The sequence below is a fragment of the Lagopus muta genome, chromosome 9 (assembly GCF_023343835.1).
Source record: "Lagopus muta isolate bLagMut1 chromosome 9, bLagMut1 primary, whole genome shotgun sequence".
Taxonomy (NCBI): Eukaryota; Metazoa; Chordata; class Aves; order Galliformes; family Phasianidae; genus Lagopus; species Lagopus muta.
The window spans coordinates 1,840,197-1,851,632 of NC_064441.1; the positions used below are offsets into that span (position 1 = coordinate 1,840,197).

Below are 11,436 nucleotides of genomic sequence, written 5' to 3' on the forward strand. Positions count from 1 at the left end.
GCACACTTCAAGCTCCCTGCACTTTGTCACAGTCCTGTTACACAGCACACACTGACCCTGAAGCCTCCCCACAACTGAAGAGGCTGAGTGGTGCTGGTGCTCCCTGTACCAGCCTGCACTCACCTGGCAGCAGGGCAGGCTCACCAGCACAGCTGCCCTGCCAAACTGGAGGTGGTGTAACTGAACAGCCTGTCAACTGAGGGGAAAAGCCCATGTTTAACGTTACAGTGAAAGCTGCTCTGCACAGTGATTACACCAAATATCACCAGCTGCAAATTCACAGGCACAGAATAAAAACGTACATGCAGACTATTTGAATTGGGGCCAGAAAGCCATCCTGGTTACTGTCAGATCATTTTCAGAACACAGATCAGCAGCAGTGAAAATCAACACTAAAGACAGAAAATGCAAGGCCTTTCTCTGCCCCATCCTAATGTCAGCCACGAGTGCAGTGCAGTTGTGGTTTCTCCCATCTCATGACCTTGACAGAGGATAGATTTATGGCAGTTGCAGCATTCAGTTCTCACCATCCTTCAGTATGAAGCGACAATAAATTAATCTTCCTGCAGGTGAAGTTGTTTTGGCCACAGCTGCTGAGCGCTCTCCCTGCCCCCATCCTGACCCATGACCTTCTCTGCAGTATTTTGTCCTCCTGAGGGAGCGAGAGCAGCTCAGCCTGCACCTCCACTCAGCCAGAGTTAGCCCACCTCCTGCAGACTCCCAGACAGGCCTGCAGTGAACAATGCAAATAACTTGAAATCCACACTGGCCAAACTCTTTCAGAGACTCTAAATGGTCTATGCTACAAAAAACAGGGCAAGAGGAAGAGAAGAAATCAAATCAAGCACTGTTTAATACCCACATTCTAGCTCCAGCGAGCCCTGCTGCTCTGTCTCATAGCCCCAGTCCAGTCCCCAAGTGCTTCCAGCTGTCCAGGATTAGAGGGAGAGTGATCAGGGAGGAAATCAAGGTGTTAGCCAACTCTAATGTAAGAATATGCAAATTTATTAAAATATATGGTACACCGAGAAGTACGAGTACTAAACGTTTCTATCAATCAGTGATAAAGACATCTTATAAATTCACGTAATCTGGAAAAATAAAATTGCATTATAAACTTTCCGTAAGATTTGTAAAAGTCGTGAAAATAAAAAAAGCAGATTTGTGTGGCAGCAGACGTAGCACCAGGTTGTGAGAGTCAGTGTGCAGGTGGCAGCCATCCAGCAGGGCTGCACAGAAAGACACAGAGCCCACCGCCAGTTTCGCTGGGCGCTCACCCAGTCCAGGCTGCGCCGACAGCGAGCTCACAATCCAGCAGCACAGGGCGACCTGCCATCGCTCGTGCTGGAGGCACAAACCAGAGGCAGGCAGGGCAGAGGCCTGCTCCTCCAAAGCTCTGCTCAGCACTGACATTTCAGTGCAATCTGAGCAGTGTGAACCACCACGCTGCAGAGAAGGCTGCTGCACAGCCACCGCTGGGTGAGACTGTTTTACCAACACCATCATATGAGGACACCGATAAGCTTAGGATTTTACCTCGGCTTCAGGAATACAGCAGCGTCACACCTGAGCATCAGCCCTGCTCTCAGCCCTCACTGACACCAGTGGCAGCAATTGCTGCTCTGCAGGACCCCCCAGCAGCACCTGCTGGTAGGGCAGGCAGCTCTGGGTTGGCACAAGGGTTTCAAAACACGGCGTTGTGAAAGCTGGCCTCACAGTTACATCACCAGTTCAACAGCTTGAGTATCTTTAAAGAACAAAGCGCCCAAGGAATGCTGCTGTGCTAGAACATACTATTATTTGCACTGAGTCAAAATCAGACATAGATTCATGTTTGTAAACTTCTCTGTGTTCTGCAGCTCTAACTGCAACAGTTAATTATTCCAGCCTGTAATCAATCTGTTAATAACTGCAGGTCAAAATCTGCTTTCATTGTGAGTTTAGTACCTCATCCCAGGAAGAGAAGCATGTTACCAATTATTTGACTGCAGAACAAGATGCTATGGCTTTTCTTCTACATCAAGTTAAAGTCTCCATCATTTGTGCTGAAAAGCTAGAAATAGATTTACACTCATTTTCAAGTTGTTTAAGGACTCTTGATAACATCTGAAATGCTTATGTGGCTGATTTTGAAGGGAGTTTCGGTACTTATTGCAGTATGTATCTATTTCCACTGCACACTAAATCTTTCAGCAGAAAGTCAAGGATCATTATGAGCACTGAGAATCAATACCTGATCTGTGCACAGCTGGCACTAAAAGCTGTGTGCAGTATTTCACCACAGGTACCACAGATGCTGCTCTGTAAACAGGGTTGTGTCACAGCAGCCAAGAACACACAAAATGAAAACCAGGTCCATGAACACATGACTTAAAGCCTACAGCCACGTCAGTTAAAAAGAGATCGATAAAAGGCAGCACAAGAGCTCTATGCACACCAGACCAGACTGACTCGTCCGGGAGCAGCCAGTGAGCGGTCAGGTGCTTTTAAAAACCTTCATGCTGTACTGCTTCTATTAAAAAAATATTTCCATTTATGCTACCATTATTTTTTTTCCAAAGTAGGCGTTCAAGGAGTTCCCACAAACTGGAGATTGCTCTCTGCCACTTACAGTTTGTAAGCTGATTGCAGCTTTCTGACACACGCATCGTTTCTGACAGCTTCCAGTTTAAACACCTGCTTTCCTCCCTTACACGTGAGCAGATGAAAAATCCTCTTCTTTGTGAACCTTCTCCTCTGCCTAACTGTGAACTGAGAGGAAAGCTGTACTGAAAAAGGAAGGATATGGGAAAAGAAAGAAAAAAGCACAGTTCTAACAACTTGGCTTTTCAATTGAAACTTCAAAGACATGGTGCTGTTTCTTTCTGACGTTAAATCTGATCGCTGACACAGTCAAATAGGAACAATTCTCCCTAAAAACTCTGCCAGTAAACTCAATTTCTGGCACACCACATCCACTGCGTTCTGCCACCAGGTGCAGAAATCTTGATAAACAAAGAACAAGAAATCTGAAATATAAGTGGGAATGGATTCAATGACAACCCCTGATATCGGTTTGTGAAATGAAAGCACAGCTATCGCTATGATTACTGTGAGAATAAAGGTGACTGACAGAGGATTTGCAGCCTGCAGAAGTTCTTCAGGTTTTCCTCCTTCCTTTTCACTGCTCTTGCTGCGCAGTTTCCTTTTTGGAACCAGTTTTATTTTCGGAGTCAGGATCTTGTTGATCTGACCGACTTCAGTTTTAGACCACACGTCCTTCAACAGGTGTCCAACCCGTGGGTAAATCTCCACAGCTTTAACATCGGGCAGCTCCTTCTCTTTCAGAGCTTTGATACGTTGATGCACGTTGTCCACCTTCTCCAGAAAAACGAGTGGAGACTCTTCCTTCTGAATAGAAGTGTTCAGTGACATTAATTCCAGCTGTTCTTCCCTTATTTTTTTCAACTTCTCAATGTGAGGTTCATATTCTTCTAAAATTTGTCTGTTGATTTCATCCAGCGCAGCCAGCAGAACTTGTTTTTTATGTTCCAGTGTCTCACTGAGCTTCTTAAAGTACTGCACCACTGCCTTCTTATCATCTTGTACGACGCTTTCACACTGCGACTTCTGTTCTTTCAGCTTTTCAATAAGCAAGCACACGTTAGACCAGTGCTTATCAGTTAATTGCTCGAGAATCTTCCCAGAAGACTCCTTCTCTTTTAGGTAGGCGCTGTGAAGGTCATCGATGGGATGGCCGTTGTGTTTCCCTATCGTAAGGCAGTGGCCGCACACGAGCTTTCTGTCCAGAAGGCAGTAGACGTTCAGGGGCTGCCTGTAGTGCTCACTGCAGGTGGCCACGTCGCAGCCGTCCTCCTGGCGGCACTTCTCGATGATGGCCTTCAGAGCAAAGTTGATGGGCAGCGCCTCGGTGCCCGAGGCAGGGATCTCAACCACGCTCCTGCAGTTGGGGCACTTCAGAGGAACTCTCAGGGGTCTCCAAATGGAGAAGTTGCTCGACAGCTGGATGACACCTTCCAGGCAGCTCCTGCAGAAGGTGTGCGAACAAGGCAGGACGCGCGGGTCTTCAAACAGGCTGTAGCAAATGGAGCACGTCAGCTCTTCCTCAAACTGATGCATGTCCTGCAAAAGAAAAAGAACTCTGATTTTTCTTCTCACTATCTTGCAAAGTTGTCTCATTCTCCTAAAGAAATGTAATAACCAACAACCTAAGCTACACCGACATGTTCACTGCTAACGGGAAAAAAAACTATGATAAAAAACTCAAATACTCCCAAGGTACTGGGAGTAAAACTAAACCTCCCAGGGCTCCTACACAAGGTGTGGGAGCCACATCTTTACTTTCCAGCTTTTCCACGGAGTCATTGTGACACCCTGAGGTTCCCCTGATTTGCACATTTCACATTTGTAAGCCATGCCCCAGACACCAGAACTAAAGCATGCCAATAACACAGCCAAGCCAAACAAATCTGCTTTCACTGACTGCATGCATTATTTTCTGAGAGTCAATTAATGTGGGAAAAACATTTAAGCGTGCACACTAATAAACCTATCGTCAATTTTGGGAACACCACTTCCACTTTGCTGAATTTTAAGTTTTCATTCATGGTTGGGAAAAAAAATCCTTAGCAGCATCCTCATTATTTTCTCCTACATACATGGAGCCAACAGAAGTACAAAGCCCACAGACTTTGTTAATAATGTTTGCAACCATTATTTTTTCCTAAGTCCAGGGCAGTAGTTCCCTTCCAATGAACCATTACAAAAGGGAAACGTTCCTCACAAACAACACACATAAGATAAAGTGCAAGATCAAAATAATCTTCAAAGACACTTCTAACTGCAAAGTATTTGCTTGCTCTCACAGAAGCAGAGGAAGAAACAGACTGCTTTCCTCTCGCACTGTTACGCAGCTCCTGTAACTCCTGTGAGCACACACAGGCAGGGCAGCCAGGACTCAGTGTGGGGCTCCTGCACAGCCCCTGCCCAGGAAGGCACCAAATGCCCCCACGTGCTGCATGGAAAGCAGACTGCACACGGGCACCAGCGGAAGGAAGGCAGGAGGCTGCCAGAGATGGGAAATGCCAAGGAAGGGAGATCCAGACCTAGCAGCAGTTCAGCAAGGAACAAGAAAAACTTTCCCAGGATAAAAACAAAAGGCAGGATGAAGGTGCCGGGGGGAAATTCTTTACAGAGAGAGTGGTGAGGTGCTGGAACAGCTGCCCAGAGAGGCTGTGATGCCCCGTGCATCCCTGGAGGTGTTCAAGGCCAGGTTGGATGGGGCCCTGGGCTGCTATGAAATGTGGAGGTTGGTGGCCCTGCATTGGTGGGGGGGTTGGAGATTCATAATCCTTGAGGTCCCTTCCAACCCTGTGATTCTGTAAAGGCGGGAAATGTTTTCCTGTCCAGAGCTTTGGTAGCAAATATATTCATCTAAACACACATTCATCACAGGAGAGCCAAACAGTGTAAGCAAATTACAGGCTAGAAGACATGTTAAAATTTCAAGTGTAACCATGCTGGGAGCATGCTGGGTTTCTGAAAGCTTGCAGCAATAGCAGGCCCAATGAGCAGCTGTCAGCTTACCCCCCTGTAATTAGCAACGCCGTAGACGAGATAAAAGCACATAATATAGCATATCTGCCACAGCTATGTTTTAAAATTCATTAGTTTGACATTCTTTGTACAGACTTCAAGGATCTAATTAATTTGATTCTAAAAGTAAGCTTTCATTTAGATGGAACGAAGTAATGCAGTGTATTCAGTGACAACACTGCATTCCTGACCTAGAGAGTCAGCCACTGCTCGTCTCATTAATTATACAAGCACTTGTCCAGTAACTACTATATCTAGAATATGGCTGTGTTGATAAATAAGTAACCATTCTACAACAGAAGTCAGCTGTAATAAGCTGATAAACTCTTAAAAGGTGAATTTGGCACCAGCTAGCAGCCGTGAACCTAAGCCAGCTCCAGTCTGACCCCAGGAGTTTGGTGCTGCCAACAGCTCACTGCAGCCAAGCTAAACCAGCACCAGAAAAGCTGCCTCCTGATGTTACAGAGGTCCGCAGTACCCCCCTGCATCACTAGTGTAGAAGCCCAAGTTTGCGTTAAGGAAATAAATAAGCGATTAAATGACACATAGGCAGTATTTTCCACTTCAAGGTCACCGCCGTGCTGAAGCACGACAGAACGTACGCTCAGCAAACACAACAGGCACAACAGTGCAGCCCGGCGTTGGTTCATCGGGACGAGCGGTGCCTGCCGGGTTCCAACGAAGGTAACAACGCCGGCAGCCAACCCAACAGCACAGCCCCAAACTTCGCATCCCAGCGAGGACGGGACACGACTCGGTGCCACCGACATCCCACAGCCGCGTCGCAGCAACGCTCCGTCGCCTTTCCGCGCCATCGGCCCAGCTCGGCGGCCCTCGCAGAGGCCGTGAGGAGCGCGCGGCCCGGAGGCGGAGGTCGCATCCCGCGGGCCAAACGCCGCCGTGCCGAGCAGTTTCTAAACGAGCGCGCTTTCAACGTAAAGAAATACATCAAAAACCACCGAGGTGACCGGGCTGTACGGAGGGGGAGCCGAGGGCCGACGAGCGGAACGGCGCCTGCGTCCTGTAGGGCTCTCGCTGCGGGCGCACGGCGGGGCTGCGCGGGAAAAGCGGCCCGTACAGCCGAGCCCCGACCGCTCCGCAGTCCCACGGCGACGGAACGACGCGGCCCGCCCGGCCGATACGCCGCGGGTTCGATTCGGGCTCCGCGAGCGGCCCAGATTCGTTCTCGCCCGAGCCGAGAGCCCCGGGCGGTGAGGATCCCGCGCCTTCCGCACGCCGGTAATCGCCTCGCGCAGCCCCCAGCCTCCCACCCTCTCCCTCACCTCACCGCGCCTCGCCGGCCGCCCCTCACGGCTCCGCCGCTCTCCTCAGAGCGCCGAGCCGCGCATGCGCCGCAGCGCCAACGGCTGCGCCGTTCGAAAGTAAACGGTCGGCGCGCGGGGCGGAGCCGGGCGGCAGCCGTTACCAGCGCCCCCTCCCCCCCAACTCTCCTCGCTGTAGCGCAAATTGCAATTTGCCCCACAGGCAAACTACGGTTTCCCATCCGCGCTCCCTGTGCCGCGCCCCAACAGCGGTCCTCCAAAAGACATCGTGCCCAGGAGTGACACAGAGCCCAAAGCGAGGCGAAAGAAAAAGGAAGTCGAAATGACACAATAAGAGACACGGTTCTTCGTGCAATGGGTTCCATTTATCGTGGGTTTGTGGAACCAAAGCAGCTAATAGAGGTGAAAGCAGCACAAACTTTTTACCCTGGTTGTATTTCCAGAGAAATTTTGCATACTGCTGTTGTTGCCGTATGGATGGCAGTATTTTATAGATTTGTTTTGCAATATTTTTTTTCTCTTATTGTCCCAACAGGGCACATTGCTTTCCCAAGCTCTGTAGCTTCATTACATATTGCATTCCATTACTCCACCTGTCCAAAAGCAGAAGTGCTGCTCACAGCGTTCCTTTGGTTTGCTCACAAGCCCAGGAACACATCACAGGAGGCAGGCACAAAGCACCTCGTGTCAAGCCAGAAATCTGCCTGAGTTGAAATCATCAGACGTTAGAAGTTGCTTGCACTGACAAAATCATTTAAATTGTGTATTTTCTTTAATTTCAGGTGGGCAGATCCCTGCCATTTGTGCTCGTTTTGCCTGCTGACAGTACCACAAACGTGTACCTGCAGACTGCGTTCACCTTGTCCCCTGCCCCTACATCCACGTCACCCAGCAGCTGCAGAACTCAGGCACCCATCACAGAGGTGGCCTCATCCATTTGCAGGATGCTCAAGCAGCCACGTGGGCTCAGTAAGAACCCACCTCAAGAGCAACCCAGAAAATGGTTTCTCAGAGAGCAGCTATTGGCAGCACATCTCACAGTAAGTCAGAGATGAGCTTGGATACAGCACGTGTTCGTTCACTGACAGACCACTGAGACAGTAGCCCCCTTTTTGTTACAGAGATGTCACCCTGAAGATTTTATTTACTATTTGAGCAAGGAAAAAAAAACAAAAAAATAACTTAAGCCAGATACAGAAATCTTTAAATCCAAAACATCATTCTCCCCTTCAGTCTGATTTGTAGAAAAAGTTTCAGCCACATGGATGTTTTGTTGCTAGCAAATCTTCACCAATTGAAATGTTGGGAACAAGTAGCACCTCTGAGCAGAACTCTGCAGCTGACAATTTGTTATGAGCAAGACAGTGGGTCAGTGTTCTATCTGCACAGCTGACAGCCTGCAGTGTGCTAATGCCAGAGCCCTTATGAAAGAATAGCTTGAGAAAGCTCCCTTCACACTGTGCTAGGAGGCCTGCTGCGCTAACAGCCCGATGAATCACAGTCCATCCAATTCAGAGTGCAGAAACATGACAGTGGTAACAAAGTTTTGAAGATGAACAGGTAGTGCAAAGTGGGTAAGCCCACAAACATAACAGAGGCACAGCAACATAGGTATCAGTTGTGTCTCGGTGCAAAGAGAGTCATCTGGAACACCATTCAGCAGTTAATCCCCTTAAATCTGTAAGTCATGAGGAAACCCTTCTTTGGGTTCACAATACAACCAAGCTGAGAATGTCATGTTTCTTGAGAGAAACTTCTCCATCTCCCCAAAACTCCTGTTTGTGTCCTGATGGGTAGAAATGCACTGCTACTTTACTCAGAAACCTATTCTAAATCCTCTGCAACTGCACCAAAGACCTCCTAGTAACCTACAGTGCCTGAAAGAGTCCCAGTGGCATGGACACTCAGCCTGGAATTGACTTTGTTTCCAGGGTACAGAGACTACTTAATACAGAATATATAGATAAATAGATATTAATTCCTTCCACTACTCCCTCAAAAGTCTCAGGGAACAAGTTCCTAAAGAAGCAGCTCAAACAAGGGAGCTTTTGCCAACAATTTACAAAACAGCCGATGATCTGAATAACAGCTTATGGTGGTTTGTAGCCAGTTTATTCTCAAGTACTTAAGAGAACTAGAAATTCTCAAGATGCTGCAAGCTTTACTTTGAAAAAAACCCTATTCTAAGAATGACACTCGTGCTTTCTCCTGCTACCTCGTGCTGCCAGTACTCAGTCTGACAACAAGCACATGCTTTTCCATCGAGTTGCACAACTTCTGTAACGTATTTACAGATAAGACTGCAGTCAGAGCTTCCCACATCTGTCATTTCAATGTTATTTTATAGTCACTTAAAGTCGATCAAGAATATTTTCTTCAAGCTATTGAAACTGGTGTAGATAAGTTGTTCTTAGCTTTGGAGCACACCAAAGCAGCAGAATAAACACAGCAACCCCATTTCAAGGGATTTACAAGTAATAATGGAATTTCTTTATGGAAATTAAATTTCCAGTCACTCTTCTTGTAGGTACTAAAGCAATGTTAACTCTTTCAATAAACCATGTGCCTTCTGAGTTTTACTCTGGCAGTGGCTAAAACTTGCTATTACCAAGAGTTTGTAAACTCAACACATTTTCTGCTACTAAGTTCCCTTTCATAAAGTCTATTTGATCCAGATGCATGACTTCTGTAATTGCTTCCAGCCTTGTGACCAACATTCCTGCCAGTAATTTGGTGACATGCAGAGCTGAGGAAACATTTATAGTTAAAAGTGGCAAAGTCTACAAGTATTAACATGAAGACATTCTTAATTATAAAACAGCAGAAGTAATTCAGCAATTTAAGCAATAAACTATACGATAGGAGTTGTAAACAAATACACGCAGATTTCTTCACTTTCAGTAAGAAAATGCCACTCTTCTTTCTCCCTTGCACATCCACAGCTTTTTTTACTCCACGAGGGTTTTGAGACTGTGTGAAAGAGGATTCCTCACTGGAGAGATCAGCTTCTCTTACTCAGGACTAAGTTATCTTAGCCACAGTTTAATTAGCAAAGCCAACTCATTCCGTGACCAAAACAGCAGAAGCAGACAACTCACCAAGGCTGCTTGTGATCCATCAGATGATACAGCTGCACAAAGAAAACAGGAAAGGTGTTTCCCCATTCAAGCTTCATGCATCCAACAAGTGGCTCCCCGAGGCTGAAGGGCTTCACGCAGCCAGGAGCTATTCCTCATCCAGGAATGGGAGAGAAAGAAATAGGGTCAACTTCTCTAAGGCTGTTTGTCCAGATGAAGCCTAATATCCTTCACAGAGCTGTTCCTCCTGGTTACATCAGCTAACTCCAGCCCTAAAACCCCAGGCAGCTATTTGTCTTACAATGCTGCTCCTTGGAATTAAAAGCCTACCTGGAATAGCTTATGCTAGAAATCAACTTCTGATCTTTCATTTATTTATTAAACCTCTACTATATTAAATACGGCTTAACAGCTCTTTTTGTATTGCCCAATACTGAGAAAGCAGGTTAATGTGTGACCCCACCTCTGCACGCTTGGTTATTTTTCTGAGAGCTGACCTGAGATTAAGAAGTTAGCAACTGCATGATGACAATCCAAATATCACAGAGCAGCATTCTGAGCATTCTCATTCTTGAGAAGGGCACTTCATGTCGTATCTCTACTGGTAAAAAAGAAACACCTGAGTTCTTTCTGTCAAAGGAGCATTTCCATCATTCTATAATGTTATAAGCTAAAATACATCCAACCCTCCAGACACAAAACTGACTTGTGGCCATCACCCAGTGACAAGGCTGCACCCTCAGGTAATTCTGGTACCTCTGCCATTCCCGTTTCCAAGCTTTTACCACCTGATTGGTGTTCCAGAAGTAAACCTTCATCCCACAACTCCCCTTTCCCCGGGAACACAATTACCTTAAACAAAAGCTTTTTGGGGGAGAAAAAAAAGAAGGCATTAGCCAAACAAATTCTCTCCGACTGCTGCCCCCCAGTGGATGCTGGGCTATTCAACCTTCCAATATTTTGGCGTAGAGTAGGGACAGGATGTGCTGAGAAGCAGGTGAATTTCCTGCTTTAGCCTTTTTGGATTTTTAAATAAAACACTGAGAACGCTCCGTGTAAAAAGGTGCAGGCTGAGGGTAGAGGAGCAGAGGGTTAAGGAGATTCTATGCAAGAATGTGACAGCAGGAAGGGGCAGCAGAGCTGTAGGACCTTGCGCAGTGTTGTTTCCTTTTCTTCCTGCTTCAAACCTACACACTGCTACAAACAGCTGATCTCCTCTCCCCTCGACCAACAAGGCAGCCATCTTCTCCAGCACATCACACCACAGACTTCGTGTGCGACCTGAGTGAAATTTCACTTCCAGCACACCAGCTTCTCCAAACAAACACACACAGCACGGCAACTCTCCCCTCCCCTCTGAGGTAGTTTGATTTTACACAAAAACACCCCTACTTCAGCTAACACACACTGCATAATTGGGCAAAGCACCAAAAACCACCGTGCCAAGCCCACGTAGCACAGTGCACGATGCGCTGATGTAC

At 47.0% G+C, this 11,436-nt stretch overlaps 1 protein-coding gene across 4 annotated transcripts; it reads right to left on the reverse strand.

The window, feature by feature from the left end:
* Positions 1-989: 989 nt before the first annotated feature.
* TRIM59 (tripartite motif containing 59) lies at positions 990-11,418 on the reverse strand. 4 transcript variants are annotated; one of them, XM_048955430.1, is made up of 2 exons: positions 9,977-11,418; positions 990-4,122 (listed from the first exon to the last, which is right to left on the reverse strand). In XM_048955430.1, the coding sequence occupies exons 1-2, from the start codon at positions 10,040-10,042 to the stop codon at positions 2,893-2,895; spliced, it is 1,296 nt and encodes a 431-aa protein (XP_048811387.1). In that variant the 5' UTR covers positions 10,043-11,418; the 3' UTR covers positions 990-2,892. The 4 variants fall into 4 exon arrangements, with proteins under 4 accessions (XP_048811387.1, XP_048811388.1, XP_048811389.1 ...); XM_048955431.1 differs by lacking the exon at positions 9,977-11,418 and adding an exon at positions 6,879-6,974; XM_048955432.1 differs by lacking the exon at positions 9,977-11,418 and adding an exon at positions 6,884-6,961.
* Positions 11,419-11,436: the final 18 nt, after the last annotated feature.

Excerpts from the sequence above, each read along its gene's own strand:
- TRIM59 (XM_048955429.1), bottom strand. The coding sequence starts at position 6,410 with ATGGCGCGGAAAGGCGACGGAGCGTTGCTGCGACGCGGCTGTGGGATG. Across the intron at positions 4,123-6,197 it reads GCCTGTTGTGTTTGCTGAGC|GACATGCATCAGTTTGAGGA; the intron begins GTACGTTCTGTC and ends TTTCTTTTGCAG.